Raw genomic sequence first — 25,557 nt, 5'->3', positions numbered from 1 at the left:
CATGTACCCCAAAAACCAGAATCTGCCTGCCTTATTGTACTGTGCTTTTCCACTCTTCTGACACACTCTGGAAAAAGTTAACTCAGGGCTTTAGTCTTCTGCATTTAAAAGGGATGTTTCAGTTCAAACCCCCTCTGATAACTCTCTAGCTTGCCTAACAGGTTCCCTTGGACTTTTTACAGCTTGAGAATTGCTTACAGCCCCCCAACCATGAGAGGCACAAAGCTTAAGCATCTTAAAGATACAGAGCCTTTTCTAAAGAGCTAAAAATCATATTGGTGATGGGTTTTCACTGTTGACTCAATGACTGCCACCAGGCCTCCATATTCTTTATCTTTTAGGCACCTGGGAGGATATTAATCAATGTAATCGGGATATGGAAAAAGGTATATAGTAGTTTTGATGTTAGCAACACTAGACTTTTGAGTTAATTACTTTTCTTTTGTTATAAATCACTGTACTCCTTTTACTTGTTATAAATTGCTGTATCTTTGCTATGTAAGAATGTAACTTTATTTAGTGTTTTTCTGAGAGTGGCACCGGACTTTGGGAAGATCAACACAAATAAGTCTTCTGGTTGACAAACCCTTATCAGAAAAAAGGCTGTAAAATGTTAACTGGCCCTCTGGCTGGAAGATGATGTAAATCACCTAAGACTTGTGTATACAACTAGGTATGCAGAGAAAAAAGCCTGGTTTTGATAAGAGTCTGGGCTGCTAACGCTGCATAATTTTGTATTACCCATTGGTCTCTATGTACTATCAAAAAGATATATAAAAGGCCTTTCTAGACAATAGAGGCTGGGCCAGTCATTGGAAGGACTGGTTTCCCCCGTGTCTCCTCTTTACTCTAATTTCAGGCTGAATTCCCATCTGGGGCTTGGAGGCTCGCCATGTCTACTTACTTGGCCCAGTTTCTAAGATCCATGAGCGAGGGAGCCCAAGGCAGGGCACTCTCCGATATACAAACAGATGCCAGTGGCCTAATGTAGATGGTGCAAATCTCTTGTCCTGAGATTTTATTGGCTTTCCACGTAAACCAAGTTATTCAGAGTCTTTTCTCCACTTAATTTTCCTACTAATTTCTTCCTAATCTAATATTATATTTCTGATTAAATAAATAAATAAGTTTTTTCCTCGCCTACTCTGTCTCCCCTTCAAATCACCCTAGATCCACCGGGGCTGGACCCCGGCAGGTTGCCATTTCATTCTCCAGGAGATCTTCCCAACCCAGGGATCGAACCTGGGTCTCCCGCGTTGCAGACAGATGCTTTACCATCAAAGCCACTGGGGCAGTTCATTCTAACTACAGAATATATTAAATAAGTTCTAGAATAAATTATAGAAACTTTAGAATACAAGCTTCCCTTGTGGCTCAGCTGGTAAAGAATCCACCTGCAATGCAGGAGATCCAGGTTTGATCCCTGGGTTGGGAAGATCCCCTGGAGAAGGCTAGGCACTCCTGTATTCTGGCCTGGAGAATTCCACGGACTGTATTGCAAAGAGCTGGACACAACTGAGCGACTTTCACTAGAATACAATATGTAGAATATAATTGTGGAATGTAGATTATTAAATAACTTAAAGAAAATATAATTTTAAGGTGCTAGCTATTTAAATTAAGAGATTAGTTTAACTAATTGTTGCAAAATAAAAGTTCTCAAAAGGCTTATTTTAAGTAAGAAAATTTATAAAGTGGTGCTTCTAAAATATTTAATATTATTTTGAAATCAGTTTATGTTCATCATTTTGATTATGTAATCAGGAGATGTTTAGTAAAATCAATAGAATTTCTAATAAGTAAAACAGTACTTGACACATGGTTAAATAATCATAGTACTAAATGAGTAAACTGCAAATTTTTATTATTTTGAGAGTTCAGAACTGTGCTTCTAAATTTTGCTCAAATATCAAATGAAAAAAAAAAGAGAAAAGATCCTGCTTTTGATGTTCACTTTAGATACATTTAAATAGCAAAACTTGTTTTTCTTATTCAACCTTAAATATGCCTTATAAATCTTGTCTGTAGCAAGGCCACAGTTTCCTTTTGCCTGTTGCCATTTTAATGTTGTTTTCCCAACAAAGATACATAAAATAAGGAAGTGAAGAGAAAGAGTCCACCCATAACTTAGCATGTGCTCCAATAAAATGTCAGTTCCCACCAAATCAACAAATCTCTGTCTATTCACAGGTTTCCAAAAGATATGTTCTAAAAGTCTAATGGTGGGATTCTTGGGTCATTTTTAGTCACAAAAATTATAACAGTCAATATTAAATTCACATGAAATTGCCTGAATTTTAACTCACATAACTGGTGTGGGTTTTTTTCTCAAAAAGTAATTTTCACATTTTCAATGTTTTTGTTAATTTTATAAGATCATCATTATTTTTAGGAACACCCAGCTAATATAGTCTGAAATATAATTCTACAACACATATCCTTGTGAATGGCAACTAAGTATTTAAATGACATTTTAATAAAAAACCTGGGAAATATTCCAACCTTCTTTCTTCTCGATTGCTTTCCTCAAGTTTCTGTAGCCTTCAAAATCACGAGGCACAGTATTGGAAGGCCAAGCCAATGAAGGACAAACCAGACAGTAAAAAGCGAAAGTGATAAGAAGGTAAAAATGATACATGAGCTTGAAGACTTTAAAATAAATTTTAAAAGATATCATCAAAGGACAATACACAGTAAAAAGGCAATACATTTTGTATAAATAAAAAGTAAGTAGAAAAACAAGCAGCACTATATCTAAGAAGAGTATATAGACTATTAGTTGAAATCACTCAGCAGTAAGATGTACATTCTCAACTTATGAAGCTGATAAACAGTACAAGTACTTGGATGCCATAGCTTTCTTAACCTGAAATGGATCAATTTTCTCAGCTTCCAAAGGGGGGTGGGGGTGGGGAAGCTCACTTTCAATGATACCGTCTTCCTTTTAAACCTTTACAAAAGACTTTTTTATGGCATCATTTAAAGAGCTTCAAAAAGTAATGCCTTTATACCATAATATGAAAATACCATTAATACTATATACTAGGATACTAATTTTTAAACTTGTTTATAATTTTAATATACTACACATGAACATCACTAAAAATTCTATTTCAGAATTATATGTGAAATGGTATTATGGTCAAATGAATATGGTTGTTATGATATCAGTGGAAAATTATAATTTTATTAACTGAAATTAATATCACTGTATTAATTACTAGACTATCAAAGGTTATATCTAAGGCAAAGGCAGCAGGAAAATGGGAAATGTAGTACTTTTCATTAGTAAGATTATTTTTTAACCAGTTTTCTATGAGAAAAACTATAAATATGTATTTAGAAGTTTGAAGTTTAAAGAATATTCAATACACAGAATTGGGAATCTTTACTCAATGGAACGTACTGAATATCCATTGTCTCTCATGTAGACAAAAAGATATAGATAGATGTGCTAGGCTCTGATTAAGCATATAGCAATCTTTACATAGTACACTTCTGCTTGCAATTCCAAAAGTACTTTTCAGAATCATCAATGTTTTTAAATAAAGAGATGGAGTCTTAGTAATACATTATTTCATCAAGGCATTTCTCATTTTAATTTTATAATGTGATTTTAATTCGCAGGTCTGTGAATGTTTTCACAATCAACGTATAAACTGCTATTGCAAGAAGAGACTAGCAATCTTTCTGAGAAAAAAAAATTTCAGAGTGATATTCATCAGGGATCAAAATGTCCAGTACAATGGCTAAAAAAGGGAAAGAAAAGCCATTGCTTAAGAAATCTCTAGAGTTTCTAGAGTTTCAACCTGACACCACTAAATACAAACATAATGCAGTCTGATGAATGAGTGATTTTTTTATTGATATAATGCAAATCATTTAAAGCTAGATATCCAAAATATGGGGATTACTGTGTGAAAGGCAAATTTTATTTATCCACATACACAAAAAAGCAAAAAAAAATCTAATTTAGGCTTATGCTGACTACAATGAGCTATAATGGCTCAAAGAATATGGTTCTCTGGCACACAGCCCTAATTTTCTATTTTCAACAGGAAGAAATTTTGTTAACCTTACATAAGACAGCTATATTAAAACATATGGATGATGAGAGCTAATAAACAGGTAAACTTTAGATGCCTTCCCAATTGCTTCTTTAAAAAAAAATTGCAATCAATAGTTCCAAAAGACAGTAGAGGAGCAGAGATATAAACTAATAATCTGATAATTCTCCATAATTTAAAGGAGTACGGTCTTTATTTCATTTAGTTCCATTATTATGTTTCTTCCAAAGTTAAATGGCGTGGGGGACCTGTGACAAATCTTGCTAACCATTCTAACATTTGTATAACTAAATAATAAATATAGGCAATGTTGCCTATTCAATTATTCTTCCTTACCTGCTTAATATCTATACTTGGATTATTTTACAGTTCAACAGAAAATAAGCACAGAAAGGCAGAAGAGCCAACCTTAAACCACACATATTAACAATTGGTTGTAGTTTAGATAAAAACTTTGATGCGGAAGAGGGTGAAACGTTCACATAAAACATGATTTAGGGCATACTCCTTGAAAACAAACAGCTTCTGACTTAAAAATGATATAGTTACCATTCTTCCAACCAACACTTACAGTGTCAGAGGCCCTGTAGTAACTACAACCAAATGCTAACAACACAAAACAAAGTAAATTAAAAGACATGGAGCTTCTAAAAATTTTGCAGATTCAGTGGGAGGAATGAAAGCAGCTATGAGAACTGGGACAGCTGAGCAAAACTGAACCCAAAGGCCAAACTCCAGATAGGTTTTGGAAAGTCTCAGCCAAAAAGGGGTGTAAAAAAAAAAAATCTTCCCAATACCATTTAATTTTTTTTTCCTCATGAGATTTCTGCCCACATTTTCAATAGTTGGATTAATGCTTTCTCTTTCAAAATTACAAATCTCCCTAGAGGAATCTTATTAGTAATAAGTCATTTCTATTGGCATGAGTTCCTTTAGTTAAATGGCTTTGTTTCCAACTTTGAATTTAAGGAGATGAGAGAAGTAGATGATTTTGAAGTTGGGAGTGCTTTGGGCTAGGGAAGAATGACATGAGAACTGACCTCATAAGGGTGGAATGAATCAAGGCACCATTGGGACACAGGAGATCAGTAAGTAGGAATAAGAGAGACTGGCTAAGGCAGAAATTCATTTTTTCCCTCTGCTTTCCTTTTCCTATTCCCTTTTGAATTGCTTGTATTATACTATAAAATGAATAAATATCGTTTTATGTGTGTGAGGAAATCTGGACATCGTACATTTGTAACAATTTCTAGGGAAAAATTAGTTCCAAGTTGCAAACAATTTTAAATGGAACTCACTGTATATGCAAAATTGAGGTAGCACCAAATCTTGCAATGCTCTATTTGATAAATAAATAAATAGACAGCATGTAAGACAACTCAACCAGAATCAACACATCTAAACAGGACCTACTGCCTCCAAAGAGTTCCTACAGAGATTAATCATTAACTTCAGCAAAGCTGCTATCATTCTCTTTGTTTCAACAGTAACAAAAGACCCATTAGCTAAAATGAGAGCTTACTAACATTTTTAAAATAAGAATTTATATTATATATACATACAGCTAAAAGTTACTGTTGATAAATGAAATGTTTTATCAAACTGACTAAAATAGTAATATTTATCAATCAAAAAGCTTACAACTTTGCATTGTTACAAAAACAACCTGTATCAAAGGTATTAATTTATGGTACCTATAATCACTATAAAAATGTCAAAAGAGCCTAGGTTTCTAATGGGATTCCTATTATTTATTATTCATATCCAACAGGTGACCATGGTAACATCTCTAAATTTACCTCAAAAGGAAAGAGCAGAATCAACTCATGACCTTGAGAAATATATCCTTGCTTACTGTTCATGAACCCAAACTACCTACACCTTTAAAAACAAGTCATACCATTTCACATTTTGACCAACTACACATCTAAATTTTATAAATAAATGATAAGTTGTATGCAAAGGTCTCATTTTCATTTCCACAGTATGTTGAGTCACACCAGTTTTGATAATTCTGTGAACACTATTACAGTTTTAAGTGCCCTACATAAAAACTAATCATTATATATTTCTAATGCTGCCATAATCAACCACTCAAGCAATACCTATTAAGACATTAGTATCTCAAGGATGCAACTGCAATTACAATGCTCCTAAGACCATAGATGTGCAATTCCTGATCTTAATTGTTCTAATAATCCCTGCTTAACTCAAGGACACACAGCAGAATTAATTCTGAGAGTTTGAATCTTTAACAACTTTAGTCAACAAACTATTCAAGGAAGATATGCCTGGTTGCCAAAATAAATGTCTAAATAAACAGAGCAAAGCTGCACTAGATTAAATGTCAATAATAATTATAAAAAGTACACTTCTGTAACAAGCTATTTAACAAATAAGATATCCTATTCCCCTTTGGAATATCTAGCCAAAAATGCTTAAAATTAATTTGACCAGCATGTTTAAAATATATTCTATGTAAGTAATTTGACTGCACCATAGAATAAATATGTAAACATGTACACAATTTATGAGGTCTTAACCACTCGCACATTACAAGTGGTTATATTTTAATTTTCCTCCTCTTCTTTGCATCCAGTTGATTTCAGAGGGAGATACTATCAGGATGCAAGGAAAAGGAAACTTAGAGCAGTGGTGAAAAGCTGAGTAACTCCTTGTTGGAAGAGTCAGAAAGTCTGAAATAACATAAATAACTTTGACATAGTCAAATTAGAAGTCCTGTTGAAAATACTTAAGAGACCAAATGACATTAAATGACAGCCTGATGAATTAATTTAGCCTTTAGTTGAACTAATCTAGACAGGAAGCAAAATATATCAATGAGACTATTTAACTGCATTAGAAAATGGAAAAAAATGAAAATACTAAGTAATGATAGAACAAACTTTGCAGAAAAGATGAATGGAATGCAAAGGCAGCTATTTGAAGAAATAAGACAATAATTTCTAATAGTAATTTTACCTTGCCATAGTCTAAATAAAATTCACTACCGTATCATTGTAATTAATTTTTTACATATAAGGAAGAGATAAATCTTTAAAAGTATATAATTATAATCTACGTTAAATGACATTTCATTTTTTAATATGAGGTTATATATACTCATTGCAACTGCAAATTAAAAATATCCTTAAAAGTGAGAAGAATAGAGATTTATATAGAACTGATTTTATAATACTACCTTTTTTTCTTCTTCTTTTCTTTTCTTTTCAGCTTCTCTAAATCTTTCTTAGCTAGGTCTATAATCTCAATGGTCTCTTTATCTGAGGATACTATAGTAGGGGAGAAAGCTGATGATCCACTGAAATATGGTGATCTTGATGTGGCTCTTGTCAAGTTTTTTCGAAGATTCTCATTCACTGCTTCACTTTCTAATAATTTTGCCCTAGTGAATAAAAACATATTTCAGTTGTAAACATTTTATTACTGTGGTACATAATACATAAAATTTACCTCCCTAACTGTCTCTGAAGTGTACAGTTCTACAGCACAAAGTACATCCATACTGTTTTACAACCACTGCTACCATCTACCTTCAGACTTTTCCATCTTCTCCAGCTGAAACTCTGCACCCATTTTATAAAATACACTTTAACTTCTCATTCCCCTCTCCTCCCAGTCCCCAGCAACTACTATTCTACCTTTTATCTTTACAAACTGGACAACTCTAGGAATAAATGGAGAACACATTAAATGAGTTGTTTTGCAAGCTAAAACATTTCCCAAAACGTATTTCAACACTGCTACGAGGTACAGCTTTTTTAACAAACGTGTTCATAAACATTAGTGTTTGAGATATTTTTAAAAATTTCCTGATTAAATCATTATAAATTTGAAGTAACATTCTGTGCTCAAAAGTGCCAGTGATAATTAGATTACTTGCATTCTGGCCAATACACACTAGGTATTCTGGCTTTGTAAACCCATCATTTAAACTTAAAATGTACAAGCAGCATGGTTCCCTTCCTTCCATTCCTTATTGATCACACTATAATAACATTTCCAAATAGCTAGTCAAACATACCCCTAACTGGCTGAAAGATATCTGGTTCCTGAATATGGTAAGGAAAAAGACAAAAATCACCAAGGAAACCTGAGTCTGATAATTGAAAACATTCTTTTGTTTGCTCAAGTGGTCCTCACAATGACAGGAGAATAATGCATGTGCTGTTAGTAAAATGCAAAAACACTGAATGATGAGATCCTAAAAGAGCCTTGATTCTTGAGATTACAAGGGATTCAGAGACTACTCTAGGCCAGTTCCTTAAGTCCATTTAATTTAAACCACCATAAACATGATTATCTACCTCAATATAATACATTTCCCAGGTCAATTTGGTGCGAGGGTGACTGCGCATATGCTAAGTCACTTTGGTGGTGTCCAACACTATGCGACCCTATGGACTGTAGCCCATCAGGCTTCTCTGTCCAGGGGATTCTTCAGGCAAGAATATTGGAGTGGGTGCCATGCCCGTCTCCAGGGGGCCTTTCCAAGCCAGGGATAGAACCCATATCTGTTACGTTTCCTGCATTGCCAGGCGGGTTCTTTACCACAAGCACCACCTGGGAAGGCCAAGAGTGATTGAGGCAGAGCTAAAGGAGAAAATGCAACGTACTAGTACTACCTATTACTACTAGCATGCACTCATCTCTGTCTCAAAACTATATTACTATGGACATTTGCATAAGTTCAAATGTTTCAGAGGAAGATGCTAGATTATTCGCAGCTACTGAGCTCTAGAAGACACAGTCAGCTCTGTGTTTTTTCACTGTCTACCAAAATTATTCCTGACACTGCTGCAATCAGCTAGAGACAGAATATACACAAATCAGTGAATGTATTTTATGTGTTCTATACATTCTTTAATGAAATTGTTTTACTTTATATTCAGTGTTGCAACAGCTACAATGTTTTAAAGTTGTTAAATATTTTAAAATTTAAATGTTTACAGTTGTTTACAATTTAAATGTTTAAAAGTGTTAAATGTACACACTTCTAAGTTAAATGATTTCAAAATCAATTTAAAGAAGATTCTGAATATAATGCTGTTATTTTTTAATAAGAAGTCAACCTAAGTATAAAAACTCAGCTTAATGATAAAAACTCAAAGTCAAAATTTACACTTTTTCATATTTTCAATATCTAGCTAGAGCCTGAGTACATAATAATGAATGCTAAGAATGACTGAAAATTCAAATTAGGTATCAATAATGACCTGTTTTAATTGGTTCATTTATATAATAATCAGATAATCTGTGTTTATTAGTACCAGATTTTAACAGTTGCATTTGGTAAGGGCATATTTTTAATGCTTCAGTCCTGGTGCTAACAAAAGCTGAGACCCTTAGGGCTCACCTCCAACTCCACTAACCCCACACCACACTCCTGCTTTCTGTGAGGGCTGTAGAGATAACATCTCTCTCTCTTTGCAATTTCTTCTCTTTCCACTCACCCACCCACACATTTGTTGCTGTCTGCATTTAGTTAAATTGGAGACCAATCAGTGAGGCATAAGGAGAAGTACACAGGAAAACTGACAGTTCCATCTCAGCTTTATCACTCACTGAACCCTAAAACATGATGTTGTTAAAGCTTCCACTTTCTCTTCCATAAAAGAGATGAAAATATATACTTCCCTAGCACAGTTATGAGGATGATACACAATGAATTTAAAATTTATCAAGGAATATTTTAAAAAATAGTAGCTATTATTAAAAAGTTGAAAAAATATAATTATCTAACTGTAGGTGTTTGGTTAAATCAATTACAACCATGAGATAATCATGGAGCCCTGCAAAACTCATGTTAGAAAAAATATTTAATAGCATTTTAAAATGCTCCTAATATCTTATTACATTTCAAAGAATAGATAGCAAAGAAATATATACAATGTGATAAAAATTTTACAAAAGTATGCATTGAAAAAAATAAATTTTTTGTGATATACAAAAATGAAACATCAGTTCTTAGAATGATGACTCTGGATTATTTCAACTTTTTTAATACTTTCCTATATTTTCAGAAATTTCTACAAAAACTTTAAACCTCAGAAAACTAGGATTAATTAGTAACGATTATCATTTCACAACAAATAATGTGATGTATAAGTTTATTAAAAGGTAACTAGTTAAGGAATATCCACACTGTTCTCCATAGTGGCTGTACTAGTTTGCATTCCCACCAACAGTGTAGGAGGGTTCCCTTTTCTCCACACCCTCTCCAGCATTTATTGCTTGCAGATTTTTGGATCGCAGCCATTCTGACTAGTGTGAAGTGGTACCTCATTGTGGTTTTGATTTGCATTTCTCTAATAATGAGTGATGTTGAGCATCTTTTCATGTGTTTGTTAGCCATCCGTATGTCTTCTTTGGAGAAATGTCTATTTAGTTCTTTGGCCCATTTTTTGATTGGGTTGTTTATTTTTCTGGAGTTGAGCTGCAGAAGTTGCTTGTATATTTTTGAGATTAGTTGTTTGTCAGTTGCTTCATTTGCAAATAGAACTACCTTATGACCCAGCAATCCCACTTCTGGGCATACACACCGAGGAAACCAGAATTGAAAGAGACACATGTACCCCAATGTTCATCGCAGCACTGTTTATAATAGCCAGGACATGGAAGCAACCTAGATGTCCATCAGCAGATGAATGGATAAGAAAGCTGTGGTACATATACACAATGGAGTATTACTCAGCCGTTAAAAAGAATTCATTTGAATCAGTTCTGATGAGATGGATGAAACTGGAGCCGATTATACAGAGTGAAGTAAGCCAGAAAGAAAAACACCAATACAGTATACTAACACATATATATGGAATTTAGGAAGATGGCAATGACGACCCTGTATGCAAGACAGGGAAAGAGACACAGATGTGTATAACGGACTTTTGGACTCAGAGGGAGAGGGAGAGGGTGGGATGATTTGGGAGAATGCCATTCTAACATGTATACTATCATGTGAATTGAATCGCCAGTCTATGTCTGACGCAGGATGCAGCATGCTTGGGGCTGGTGCATGGGGATGACCCAGAAAGATGTTATGGGGAGGGAGGTGGGAGGGGGGTTCATGTTTGGGAATGCACGTAAGAATTAAAGATTTTAAAATTTAAAAAATAAAAAACTAAAAATTAAAAAAATAATAAAATAAAAAAAAATAAAAAAAAATAGTATTCTTAAAAAGTAAAAAAAAAAGGTAACTAGTTATTATTTTATAATTAAAATGATAAGACTTAAAATATAAACATTTGCATGTGGGGCAATACATTGACATAATTTGCATTAAGAAGCTGTGAATGAATGCTTTCCTAAGAGAAATTATTGATTAAAATATGGATTAGAGTAGAATTTGGTAGATAAAAACATGCTGTGAGAACTTATAACTAAATAGTAATAACACATGAGACCTTTATAGCATTTTTCAATTTAAGATTTTATACATCCTGTCCTTTTATTAGAGACCCATAATAATTACTTCCTCTTCATGAATTACAGTTTTGTCATGGCAAAGGGGCTTGTGTAACTCAATGAAGCAACCATGCTGTGCAGGGCCACCCAAGAGGCATGGTTCATAGTTCATGGTTCAATGTGGTCAACTGGAGAAGGGAATGACAAGTGGTGGTTTAGTCACTAATCGTGTCTGACTCTTTTGTAGCCCATTGACTGTAGCTCACCAGGCCACTCTGTCCATCGGATTTTCCACTCAAGAATCCTGGAGTGGATTGCCATTTCCCTATCCAAGGAGTCTTCTCCACCCAGGGATCAAACCTGGGTCTCCCACACTGCAGGGTGATTCTCTACCAATTGAGCCACCAGAGAATGGCAGATCACTCCAGTATTCTTGCCACAGGAACCCCACAAACAGTGTGATAAGGCAAAAAGATATCACACTGGAAGATGAGCCTCCCAGGTCAGAAGGTGTCCAGTGAGCTACTGGGGAAGGGCAGAGGGCAATTACTAATAGCTCCAGAAAGAATGAAGAGGCAGGGCCAAAGTAGAAATGATGCGCAGATGTGAATGTGTTTGGTGGTGAAAGTAAAGTCCAATGCTATAAAGAACAACATTGCATAGGAACCAGGAACGTTAGGTCTATTAATCAAGGTAAATTGGATGTGGTCAAGCGGAGATGGGAAGAGTGAACATCAATATCTTAGGATTCAGTGAACTAATATGGATGGGAATGGATGAATTTAATTCAGACGACCATTACCTTTATACTGTGGGCAATAATTCTTCAGAAGAAACAGAGTACCCCTCATAGTCAACAGAAGCATCTGAAATGCAGTACTTGGGTGCAGTTTCAAAAATGACAGAATGATCTCAGTTCATTTCCAAGGCAAATCATTCAAAATCATAATAATCCCAGTCTATGATCCAACCACTGATGCTGAAGAAGCAGCAGTTGAATGGTTCTATGAAGACCTATAAGACCTTTTATAACTAAAACAAAAAAGAGATATCCTTTTCATCAAAGAGGATTGGAATGCAAATGTAAGAAGTCAAGAGATATCTGAAGTAACAGGCAAGTTTGGCCTTGGGGTACAAAATGAAGCAGGGCAAAGGCTAACAGAGTTTTGTTAAGATAACATGCTAGTCATAACAAACATCCTCTTCCAACAACACAAGAGACAACTCTACACATGGACATCACCAAATGGTCAATACTGAAATCAGACTGATTACATTCTTTGCAGCCGAAGACGGAAAAGCTCTACATAGTCAGTAAAAACAAGGCCTGGAGCTGACTGAGGCTCAGATCATAAGCTCCTTATTGCAAAATTCAGGCTTAAATTGAAGAAAGTAGGGAAAACCACTAGGCCATTCAGGTGTGACCTAAATCAAATCCCTTATCATTACACAGTGGAAGTGATGAATAGATTCAAGGGATTAGATCTGTCAGACTGTGCCTGAAGAACTTCAGTTTGTAGTATGGTAAAGGAGATGGTAAACAAAACCATCCCAAAGAAAAAGAAATGCAAGAAAATAAAGTGGCATCTGAGGAAGATTTACACATAGCTGAGGAAAGAAGAGAAGCAAAAAGCAAGGGAGAAAGGGAAAGATATACCCAGCTGAACGTAGAATTGGAGCATAGCAAGGAGAGTTAAGAATGCCTTCTTAACTAAACAGTGTAAAGGAGTAGAGGAAGACCATAGAATGGGCAAGACTAGATATGTCTTCAAGAAAATGGGAGATAACAAGGGAACATTTCACACAAAGATGTGTAAAATAAAGGATAAAAATGGCAAGAATCTAACAGAACAGAAGAGATTAAAAAGAGGTGGCAAGAATACATAGCAGAACTATACAAATTGCCTGGCTGGATGAATCACAAGCTGGAATCAAGATTGCCAGGAGAACTATCAATAAACTCAGATATGCAGATGATACCACTCTAATGGCAGAAAGGAAAGAGGAACTAAAGAGCCTCTTTATGAAAGTGAAAGAGGAGAGTGAAAAAGCTGGCTTAAAACTCAATATTCAAAAAACTAAGATCATGGCATCCAGTCCCATCACTTCACGGCAAGTAGAAGAGGAAAAAGTGGCAGCAGTGACAGATTTTATTATCTTGGGCTCCAAAGTCACTGCAGATGGTGACTGCAGCCATGAAATTAACAGATACTTGCTCCATGGAAGAAAAGCTATGACAAATCTTGACAGCATATTGAAAAGCCAACAAAGTTTCAAAGTTCTGTATTGTCAATTCTATAGTCTTTTCAGTAGTCATGTATGGATGTGAGAGCTGGACCATAAAGAGGGCTGAGATTTGAAGAAGTGATGCCTTTGAATTGTGGTGCTGGAGAAGACCCTTGATCACCCCTTGGACTACAAGGAAGTCAGACCAGTCAATCCCAAAGGAAAGCAACCCTGATTATTCAATAGAAGGACTGCTGCTGAAGTTGAATCACCAATACTTTGGCCACCTGATTCAAAGAGCCAACTCACTGGAAAAGACCCTGATACTGGGAAAGATTAAAGGTAAAGGAGAAGGGGGTAACAGAACATGAGATGGCAAGATAGTATCACTGACTCAAAGGACATGAATCTGAGCAAACTCTGGGAGATAGAGAAGGACAAGGAAGCCTGGCGAGCTGTAGTCAATGGGGTCAAAAAGAGTTGAAAATGACCTAGTGACTGAACAACAATAACAACAAAAATTCTTTGACACTAGTGGGCATTATCTCATTTTTACAGATGAACACTAAAGATCAAAGATGTTAGGTGATTTGTCCAAGTTCATATACTTAATAAACAGAAGATAATAATAAACAGAATAATTTTTTATACTTAATAAACAGAATAAAATTTTCAATCAGATAACTCAATTTAAATTTAAAGCTTATTTAAGTTTATTCCATATGTAAATTACATTTACATGACAAATTACAGTACTGAGATTGTAGAAGAATACTCCTTATGAGTGTACCAAATAAAAGTTGGGAAAGTGGAATAAACTCAACCCATATCACAGAAGATTTGATCACCAACTGAACTCAAGGCCTAAGAGTCATCATTGTTGACTTAGGCAATAGTCTTAACTCAAGAACTTGAAGAAAAAAAAGATATAAGATGCTTCTGTTAGCTACTAGAAGGAACAGAAATGATTTAGTCAGTTTTCTAGGAAATAGTGACACTAGTCAAGCCATTCATCAAATAGTGAGATCCAGCTTAGATCCAGTCTTAGAATAGCAGGATGGAAGACAGGAAATGTAGCCTAAGAACCAGAGTATGGACCAGCCTAACAACTGACCAATGCCAAGAAGATAAAAAGAAGCAAACAGGAGCAGAAAAAGAATCTTTAGGAACTAAAAGAGATTAGCTTTGTCAGAAGGAATGGTAAAGATGCACTTTAAAGAGTCAGTAAGGACTGGAAACTGGTCAGAGAACAAGTTTTTGGCAATGGGCAAGAAAGATCATTGCCAGTCCAAGATGGAAATTATAAGCCCAGGTTGGGTTGCTGACCAGAACTATAACCTAAGGCCCCAAAATTCTCCATCAAAAAGGTAAAGTTTAGAAATATACAAACAGAATAAATTCAAACTCAACATTCAGAAAACTAAGATCATGGCATCTAGTCCCATCACTTCGTGGCAAATGGATGGGGAAAAAATGGAAACAGTGACAGACTTTATTTTCTTGGGCTCCAAAATCACTGCGGACAGTGACTGCAGCCATGAAATTAAAAGACGCCTGCTTCTTGGAAGAAAAGCTATGACAAATCGAAGCAGTGTTATTAAAATTTAGCAGAGACATGACTTTGCTGACAAAGGTCCATATAATAAACGTTATGGTTTTTCTAGTAGTCATGTACCGATGTGACAGTCTGACCATAAAGAAGGCTGAACATCATAGAACTGATGCTTTCCAATTGTGGTGCTGGAGAAGACTCTTGAGAGTCCCTTGGACAGCAAGGAGATCAAACCAGTCAATCCTAAAGGAAACCAATGCTGAATATTCATTGGAAGGACTGATGCTGAAGCTCCAGTACTTTGGCCAACTGATGCAAAAAGTCAACAAACTGCAAAGGACCCTGATGCTGGGAAGACTAAGGGCAAGAAGAGAAGGTGGTGACAGAGGATGAGATAGTTGGATGGCATCATCACCTCAATGGATATGAGTCTGAGCAAACTCCAAGAGATAGTGAAGACATGGGGAAGCCTCGCATGCCGCAGTCCACAGGGTCACAAAGAGTCAGACATAACTGAGTGAACAACAACAATTTGTGTATCTTTATTGCTACATCAGATGTTTTCTGCCTTATGGAGGCAGAAATAGTAGAAAAACTACTCATCTCTGTTTAAGTATCTCTAAAATAGCCACAGGAAGAGAAAGGGAAAGAGAGACAAACACAAGATAGAGAATTGTTAGGGTAGCTGTGAAAGATGATCTTTCACTTGATTATTTTCTGCATATGGATAGCAGAAGTGAGTTCTGAGTTATTTAGATGCCCTGATGGAGCTGACTGTAGTTTTACTTCAAGAGAAAGCAGCTCAGCCAACAGGGCAAATCATGGAACCTGAAAATATTACAGAAATAATTAGTGTTCTTGATCATCTTTCTGACCTTTATTCTCACAATCTGTGCTCAGTGGTCCCCTCCACATTCCCACAACAGGTGTGGGTGTTCCATTTACCAATTCTGGTCATGCCATTTACTACATGTGACTATTTATGTAAGTTGACCCACCTAGGCTGTGAACTCCTTGTTTATGTCATACTTGTTCAATCCACGGCATGATGCTTGGCCTACAGTGACTATTTGCTGTACGTGTGTGAAATGTGAGTGATGAATGAGCTTTATATGTACCAACGGCAGGCAAATTATAGGCAGGCAAAATAAACTTACCCATAAAAGACAGCTGGGGAAGTATAAAGGAACAGGAATAATGGGAGATTTTAAAAATTAGGAATGACTTATTAATAATGAGCATTCCCAAATGGAGGGTGAGGAGCACAAGGAGACAACTCCATCGACATGAATTATGCCTATCTTTATATAAAGTTTGGTAAGTTTCCAATTAAGGATACAATTAGAGCAGTAGAACACAGGAAGATAATGTGAGAAGAAGAAAGTAGTTTGTGACATTATGTTCCCATATGTTTCATTATAGGCAATACCTATTCCCCTAAAGTTAACCTGGCCAAAGAGCTGACATATCATTGTGAATAGTTACAACCCTATGGACTGTAGCCCGCCAGGCTCCTCTGTCCATGGGATTCTGCAGGGAAGAACACTGGAGTGGGTTGCCATGCCCTCCTCCAAAGGATCTTCCCAGCCCAGGGATCAAACCCACGTCTCACGTCTCCTGCAGTGGAAGGTGGGTTATTACTAGCACCACCTGGGAAGTCCTACACAAAATAAAACCAACCAAAGTTGCTTCAGTCGTGTCCGACTCTGCAACCACATAGACGGCAAGCCCACCAGGCTCCCCCGTCCCTGGGATTTTCCAGGCAAGAACACTGCAGTCGGTTGCCATTTCCTTCTCCAATGCATGAAAGTGAAAAGTGAAAGTGAAGTTGCTCAGTCGTGTCTGCCTCTTAGCAACCCCATGGACTGCAACCTACCAGGCTCCTCCGTCCATGGGATTTTCCGGGCAAGAGTACTGGAGTGGGGTGCCATTGCCTTCTCCGACACAAAATAAGCCCAACAAATAAATAGCAGCAATAATACTTCACTGAAAAACCAAAATATGTGCATTATATATTGCAGAATATAAACTATACCTGAGATCTTCAATTTCTTTAATATAGTTATGAATCATATTACTAATCTCCTCATTCCCTTCACCTGCAAGAAAAAATAAGGAAAAGGGGAAAGAATAAACTGGGAGATTGACATTGACATATATATATATATATATATGTATATATATATATATATATATATACTGCTATATTTAAAAACAGATAATAAGAACCTACTGTATAGCACAAGGAACTCTACTCAGTTCTCTGTAATGACCTATACAGGAAAAAATCTAAAAAAGAGTGAATATATGTATATGTGTAACATTCACTTTGCTGTACAGCAGAAACTAACACAACATTGTAAATCAACTACATGCTCCAATAAAAGTTAATAAAAAAACAAAGAATTCCCTTTAAAATTCAACAGAAAAGAGTAAGAGAAAAACAACGTTATGGAAACAAACAATAATGCTTTGAAACATAATTTAAACAGCAAATTTCCTGCCCTTAATTCCATGAGCAGAAAGATAATACGATGAAGCAAAGACACATTTCATTTCTATAAGAATGGATCATTCACAAATCAAACATTAACTTAAAATCACAGAAACTGATATTTTAACTTCAAATATTTCATGAAATTAAGAAACATGAAGAATATTTCCTGCCCTCCAAAAGTAATCCCTCACTCATTCCATAGCCTACACACGTACCTGCTCTGACAAGAACTTGGTTGGCCTGATCACTAACAAGCTGTGTGATTCTGGTCCTCAGTGCATCAACTGTCTCTTGCATGGCTTTAATTCTTACACGCAGGTTGTTATTTTCAGTCTGTAGCATTGCATTCTCATGAAACATGTCATTGATGCTTTCCACTCCCTCTTCGTCAATTATTCTTTTGCCCTAGAAAAGTTATTTCCTTGTTGGTTGAGATGTGCTAACCACGCAAGAGTTTTGTTAAAGAATACTGCAGGACTGTGTAATTCTACAACCAAGAGCCCTTTTGCCTTTAAAGCATCAAGGCAAGAATTCATTTTCCCTCTATTACATCACTTCATTGAGCATGTCACTAAAGAATTTGATTGAGAAAGTAGTCTTCTGAAACAAGCGGCTGATCAAGTTGTTAGACTGAACATTATTAAAGGCTACCCACAAAGAAAACTATAGAATTCTACCCCTAAAAAGAAAGATGCCACCATTATGACAACAGACTCCAGAGACATACGTGAAAGCCATCACAAAAAGGTATCACTGTGTACACAAAATGCAAAATCAAAATCATTAACTTACTGTTTTATACTCCATAAGTTCCATCTGAAGTCGTGTGATCTCACTACGGAGTGCATTGATCTGCTGACTAGCTCTGTCCTGATTGACCATCACTTTGTTCTTGATATTTCTAGCTCGATTGGCATATTTCAGGGTATTTAAAGTTTCCATAAAATCTCTGTCTGAAGGGCTGACACATGCTATCATGATTGTTTGGCTGAAAGATACAAAAAAATAATTAGGTTTCTAGATAAAAGCAAATATAATGGCAAAATAATCATTTTAAATACCTGTCTTTTGAATAATATCTACTCTTCAAGATACCAAAAGACTGATATTACCAAAGATAAAAATAAAAGCAAATTTTAAAGCCACAATGCTACCTTAAGGAAAAAAAATTTTTTTATATTGTCCCTTTTTGATACCTAATACCTTGAGAAAGCAAAAGTGCATACATTTATTTCTCATCCCTTTACAAAAAAATTTTGAAGTGATATACAGAGAATAATTCTAAAATTTAATATACCTATGAAATGTTGAAATTCAAAACCCATTGCTTTCATTATCTGCTTAATATTTCAGGATTTAAATGTTTTCTTTTTTTAAATCACTTGCATCCTGATATTTTTCTTAGCAAAATATTTCACACAAAATTCTATCACCTGCTGAAGAAAAAGTACTTAGTATATCCATATGCTTCACAATATGAAATACCATTTGTGACTGAGTGGTCAAAGTTCCAGAATTTCTGGTTAGATTACACAGGAAAAATGTGAAACATTATTTTACAGTCATGATGAATTGCTTTATCAACCAAAGAATATTTTAATAAAATCCTTATTATGCCTAAGAAATTTCTGTCAATGAATCAGACGTGGAAATTCTAATAGGCACTTAAACATACTAACAATTAAGGATGTAATTTACCCGGGCTGCTCTGCAATTTATACCTATCAGTTCTAATCTATGGCCTCCCATCCTCCTGTTCCATTGTTGCCTTCTCCCAAAAATTTCAACAAAACATTCATAGTATCCCTTCTATTTTTTTCAAGCTTTATTTTTACTCATTTTAGAGAATATGTAGTAATGTCTCATTGTGTTTTTTCCTAATTTGTAAAAATGTTTACACAAGTTTTAAAGGTTACTTTCCATTTAGTTACTATATCCTTGAGCCTATCTTATACCCAACAGTTTGCACCTCCCACTCCCCCATCTTTATACTGCTTATACTGCCTTCCCCTACACACAACTGGTAACCACTAGTTTGTTCTCTGTAACTGTAAGTCTGTTTCTTTTTTTGGTATATTCACAAATTTGTTGTAGTTTTCAGATTCCACATATAAGTGATATCATACACTATTTGTCTCTTTTCATTTAGCAGAAAGCCCCTCATAGTTACCCTTTCAAAGAGGGTCCCATTCCATCTATCTTTATTCCTTTGTGAACTCTTGCTCATCCTTACCCTTAGTTTTACTATTATTCACAATTGAACTTAGAGATCTTCTAGGCTAAGAATCCAACCCTGAGCTTAGCTATACTTTTTTCTCTCTGTTTCCTCATACCCTCTGCATACCTCTTCTTTATGGATAATGATTATGACTATATTAAAATTTAATAGATCCAAACTCTTAGACACTAAACTGAGAGGAAAAGGATCATCAAATATTTTTTATTCATCAGATTACTTCATACAAGATAATTGGAACATATTCAATTCAGTTCAGTCGCTCAGTTGTGTCTGACTCCTTGACACCCCATGGACTACAGGACGCCAGGCCTCCCTGTCCATCACCAACTCCCAGAGCTTACTCAAACTCATGTCCATCAAGTCGGTGATTCCACCCAACCAACTCATTCTCTGTCATCCCCTTCTCCTCCTGCATTCAATCTTTCCCAGCTTCGGGGTCTTTTCAAATGAGTCATTTCTTTGCAGCAGGTGGCCAAAGCATTGGAGTTTCAGCTTCAGCATCAGTCCTTCCAATGAATATTCAGGACTGATTTCCTTGAATAACTGGTTTGATCTCTCTGCAGTCCAAGGGACTCTCAAGAGTCTTCTCCAACACCATAGTTCAAAAGCATCAATTATTTGGTGTTCAGCTTTCTTTATATTCCAACTCTCACATCCATACATGACTACTGGAAAAACCATAGCTTTGACTAGACTAGGACCTTTGTTGGCAAAGTAATGTCTCTGCTTTTTAATATGCTAAGTTGGTCATAGCTTTTCTATCAAGGAGCAAATGTCTTTTAATTTCATGGCTGCAGTCACTATCTGCAGTGATTTTAGAGCCTCCCCCCACCCCCAAATAGTCTCTCACAGTTTCCAGTTTCCCCATGTATTTGCCCATCTATTTGGAACATATTAGGTCACTGTTATTTGTTTGGAACATATTAGGATTTGGAACATATTCAGTTCAGTTCAGTCACTCAGTCATGTCCAACTCTTTGCGACCCCGTGAACTGCAGCATGCCAGGCCTCCCTGTCCATCACCAACTTCCAGAGTTCACTCAAACTCATGTCCATTGAGTCAATGGTGCCATCCAGCCATCTCATCCCCTGTCATCCCCTTCTCCTCCTGCCCCCAATCCCTCCCAGCATCAGAGTCTTTTCCAATGAGTCAACACTTCGCATGAGGTGGCCAAAGTACTGGATTTTCAGCTTTAGCATCATTCCTTCCAAAGAACACCCAGGACTGATCTCCTTCAGAATGAACTGGTTGGATCTCCTTGCAGTCCAAGGGACTCTCAAGAGTCTTCTCCAACACCACAGTTCAAAAGCATCAGTTCTTCCATGATCAGCTTTCTTCACAGTCCAACACTCACATCCATACATGACCACTGGAAAAACCATAGCCTTGACTAGATGAATCTTTGTTGGCAAAGTAATGTCTCTACTTTTCAGTAGGCTATCTAGGTTGGTCATAAGTTTCCCTCCAAGGAATAAGCGTCTTTTAATTTCATGGCTGCAGTCACCATCTGCAGTGATTTTGGAGCCCCCCAAAATAAGGTCTGACAGTGTTTCCACTGTTTCCCCATCTATTTCCCATGAAATGGTGGGACCAGATGCCATGATCTTCGTTTTCTGAATGTTAAGCTTTAAGCCAATTTTTTCACTCTCCTCTTTCACTTTCGATTCATCAAGAGGCTTTTTAGTTCCTCTTCACTTTCTGCCATAAGGGTGGTGTCATCTGCATATCTGAGGTTATTGATATTTCTCCCAGCAATCTTGAGTCCAGTTTGTGCTTCTTCCAGCCCAGCGTTTCTCATGATGGACTCTGCATATAAGTTAAATAATCAGGGTGACAATGTACAGCCTTGACATACTCCTTTTCCTATTTGGAACCAGTCTTTTGTTCCATGTCCAGTTCTAACTGTTGCCTCCTGACTCACATATAGGTTTCTCAAGAGGCAGATCAGGTGGTCTGGTATTCCCATCCCTCTCAGAATTTTCCACAGTTTATTGTGATCCACACAGTCAAAGGCTTTGGCATAGTCAATAAAGCAGAAATAGATGTTTTTCTGGAACTCTTGCTTTTTCCATGATCTAGCATATTAGGTCCCTAATAATTATTCATGTATCATGTGTATATTTATTTATTTGAAGTGAGAAGTTAAAATAATTCATGCACCTCTGTTGATGAAGAAGATAAGGTAATCCAATAAAAGTGATGATTATGCACACTAATTAGATGTCAGTACTACTCAAAGTCGGAGAAGGCAATGGCACCCCACTCCAGTACTCTTGCCTGGAAAATCCCATGATGGAGGAGCCTGGTAGGCTGCAGTCCATGGGGTTGCGAAGAGTCAGATAAGACTGAGCGACTTCACTGTCACTTTTCACTTTCATGCATTGGAGAAGGAAATGACAACCCACTCCAGTGTTCTTGCCTGGAGAATCCCAGGGACGAGGGGAGCCTGGTGGGCTGCCGTCTATGGGGTCACACAGAGTCGGACACGACTGAAGTGACTTAGCAGTAGCACTACTCAAAGTGTAGTCTCCAGTCCAGTGCCAGTCTGGGAAATTCATGACAAGTATAGAAATTGAGAGTAAGCATTTTAGAAACTTTTACAACATTTGAACTTGCTATAATCAATTAACTCATTTTATTGAATAGCATATACAGCAGTTCAAGTGTTTTCAAACTCACATAATGGGATAAGCTGAATACAGTCACGTACAATACCAATCCACCATGACTGGGAAGTGGGAAAAGTAGAGAACTCTCCTTTACAAAAAGTACTGGGTTCAAGTGCTTAAGAATAGTGAAATTAGGAATGAGAGGAGCTAACATCTATCACATAGGAAAAAGGTCACATATCAAATAAAACCCAAAATGTACAAATTTCAAGAACAGTTTTATGAAAAATGTTTTTTAAATGAAAGTGGTTTATTTTTATATAAAATCATAACTGTCTTAAAGGAAGTCATATAACTTAAATATATTGGGTTGGCCAGAAAGATCCTTTGGTTTTTAAGTAAAAATTAAAAGACACATTTTTCATTTTCACCAAAAACTTTATTGAACGACATATTCACCATTTTGTTCCACTACCTTCTGCTACTTTTCATGCAACTTCATAATTCCACCTTCCCAAAACTTGTAATCTTCTTGAGCCAAGAACTGTTCCAGATGCTTTGTATAATCCTTCTAGGGAACTGAAATTTTCTGCATTGAAAGCATTTTGTAAAGATTGAAATAAATGAAAATCTGAAGATTCAATATATGGTGAATAGAACTTCCTAGACAAGCAATAATAGTTTTTGAATGATCATCACAGAAACATATGGTCTTGCATTATCCTGGTGGAAGACTATGCATTTTCTGTTGTCTAATTCCAGGTGCTTTTCTTTGAGTGCTACTTTCAGTTGGGAGCAGTACTTGTTAGTATTAATCACTTGGTCTTCCAGAGGAGCTCATAAAAAGGACTCCCTTCTAATCCTACTATATATACAACATCACCTTCTTTGAATGAAGACTGCCTTTCATGTGGTTGGTGATGGTTCATTTCACTTGCCTCATGGTCTCTTCCATTTCACATCATTTTACAGTATCTGCTTTTCACTGCCCATTACAGTTTGTTTTAAAAACAATGTTTGGATTATGTTTAAGTAGAGAATTGCATGCAGAAATGTGGTTAAGAAGGTTTTTTCATGTAACTTATGTGTAACCCAAACATCAAAGCAATTAACATAACCGAGACGGTACAAATGATTTTCAGTCCTCGATTTTGATATTTTCAGTGTGTAAGCTACCTGCTGCATGGTATAACATGGATCTTTCTCAATTAATATCTTGATTTGACCACTATCAATTTCAACTAGTCTACCTGACCATAGAGCATCATCCTGAGAGAAATATCCAGCACAAATCTTATCAAATCACTTTTGATGCATTCAATCAGTCTCAGTACATTTTCCATATAGTGCACAAATTGTTTTTTGCATTTCAGGTGCATTTTTACCTTTCTTGAAATAATAAAGCATAATATGCCAATAATGTTGCTTTTTTCCTTCCATATTCAATATTAAAATGACTACACAAAAATTCACTAACTTTGATAAGTTTTTTAATGCATGATACAGTCTAATAAAATTATTTCAAATGAAGTAAAGACAACCAAGCACTACTAGAGCCATCTTATGGAATTAACAAACCTTTTGGTGACCCAGTATTAGGAAGTTCCCTGGTGGTCTAATTGTTAGGATTCAGTGCTTTCACTGATGTGGCCCAGGTTCAATCCTTTGTCAGGGAACTGAGATCCCATAAACCATGCCATATGGCATAAATAAATAAAGTTATTTACCTTATATGTTATAATATCATATTATATTATTCATCAGGGAGGAAATACATCACAATATTAACAATAGTTACCTACAGGTAGTAGAAATATGATTAGTTTTTATTCATATTTTATATTTTTCAGAGTTTTTGCTATAAACTTTTTATGTATTAAACATTATAAACATATAAAAACCAGGTTGGTTTTTTAAAAAAGTCACCAAATTGTTCATATAAATATATGCAACTTGTTTCCACAAATTGTCTTTAATTTTTCTTTAAGAGTAATTTGTACAAACATCACAAAATGAAAATGTTTTGTTCTCTAACGTTTATACGAACTACAATGCTTTTGAAAGAGGAGACTAATCTCACAATTTTAAGAGGGTGATTGAAAATGGGACTGAGCTTCCCCGCTGGTCAGATGGTAAAGAATCTGCCTGCAATCCAGGAGACCTAGATTCGATTCCTGGGTCAGGAAGATCCCCTAGAGAAGGGAATGGCTACCCACTCCGGTATTCTTGCCTGGAGAATTCCATGAACAGAAAGAAAGTGAAAGTGAAGTCTCTCAGTCGTGTCCGACTCTTTGCGACCCCGTGAACTGGGGGCCCCCAGGCTCCTCCGTCCTTGGGATCCTCCAGGCAAGAATACTGGAGTGGGTTGCCATTTCCTTCTCCAGGGGAACTTCCCGACCCAGGGATCAGACCCAGGTCTCCCGCATTGCAGGCAGACGCTTTAACCTCTGAGCCACCAGGGAAGCGAAGCCCTTAGCGAACAGAGGAGAATGGAATTAGAAGAAAGGCGTTACCACCCACACAGTTGGCTCAGACGATAAAGCATCTGCCTACAATGCAGGAGACCTGGGTTCGATCCCTGGGTCAGGAAGATCCTCTGAAGAAGAAAATGGCAACCCTCTCCAGTATTCTAGCCTGGGAAATCCCATGGATGGAGGAGCCTGGGAAGCTACAGTCCGTGGGGTCGCAAAGAGTCCAACACGACTGAGCGACTACACCTTACTTTACCTAGGAAATGGGTGAGGAACATCTGAGATTCTTTAGCTGTAGCTTAGATAAACCTCAAGAGGAATACAAAATCCATAGTGCAAATATCTTAGATTATTACAGGGCAAGCAAAGTCTCAGAAGTACTGAAGTATACAAAAGTATTGATACTGGTAAGGGGAATATGTTTACTCTCTCTTCTTTGTTACAAAACGAAGCTATACTATAAAGTAAAG

General features: G+C 36.3%; 1 protein-coding gene across 18 annotated transcripts in view; it reads right to left on the bottom strand.

The window, feature by feature from the left end:
- The window catches only part of KIF21A (kinesin family member 21A), a 182,300-nt gene that overhangs the window by 49,698 nt on the left and 107,045 nt on the right, over positions 1-25,557 (bottom strand). For 11 of the 18 annotated variants that reach the window (XM_069584617.1, XM_069584618.1, XM_069584622.1 and 8 more), the window contains exons 8-12: positions 18,560-18,755; positions 17,983-18,172; positions 17,306-17,369; positions 7,270-7,473; positions 2,503-2,541 (exon numbers count right to left, since the gene is read on the bottom strand). In XM_069584617.1, coding sequence (XP_069440718.1) covers positions 2,503-2,541; positions 7,270-7,473; positions 17,306-17,369; positions 17,983-18,172; positions 18,560-18,755 — 693 coding nt within the window. The remainder of the gene's footprint in view (positions 1-2,502; positions 2,542-7,269; positions 7,474-17,305; positions 17,370-17,982; positions 18,173-18,559; positions 18,756-25,557) is intronic. The other 7 variants (XM_069584621.1, XM_069584635.1, XM_069584628.1 and 4 more) reach the window with 1 other exon arrangement.

The sequence above is a fragment of the Ovis canadensis genome, chromosome 3, assembly GCF_042477335.2.
Source record: "Ovis canadensis isolate MfBH-ARS-UI-01 breed Bighorn chromosome 3, ARS-UI_OviCan_v2, whole genome shotgun sequence".
NCBI lineage: Eukaryota > Metazoa > Chordata > Mammalia > Artiodactyla > Bovidae > Ovis > Ovis canadensis.
The sequence above is the reverse complement of the archived record's forward strand: the minus strand, read 5'-3'. Positions and strand labels throughout refer to the sequence as shown.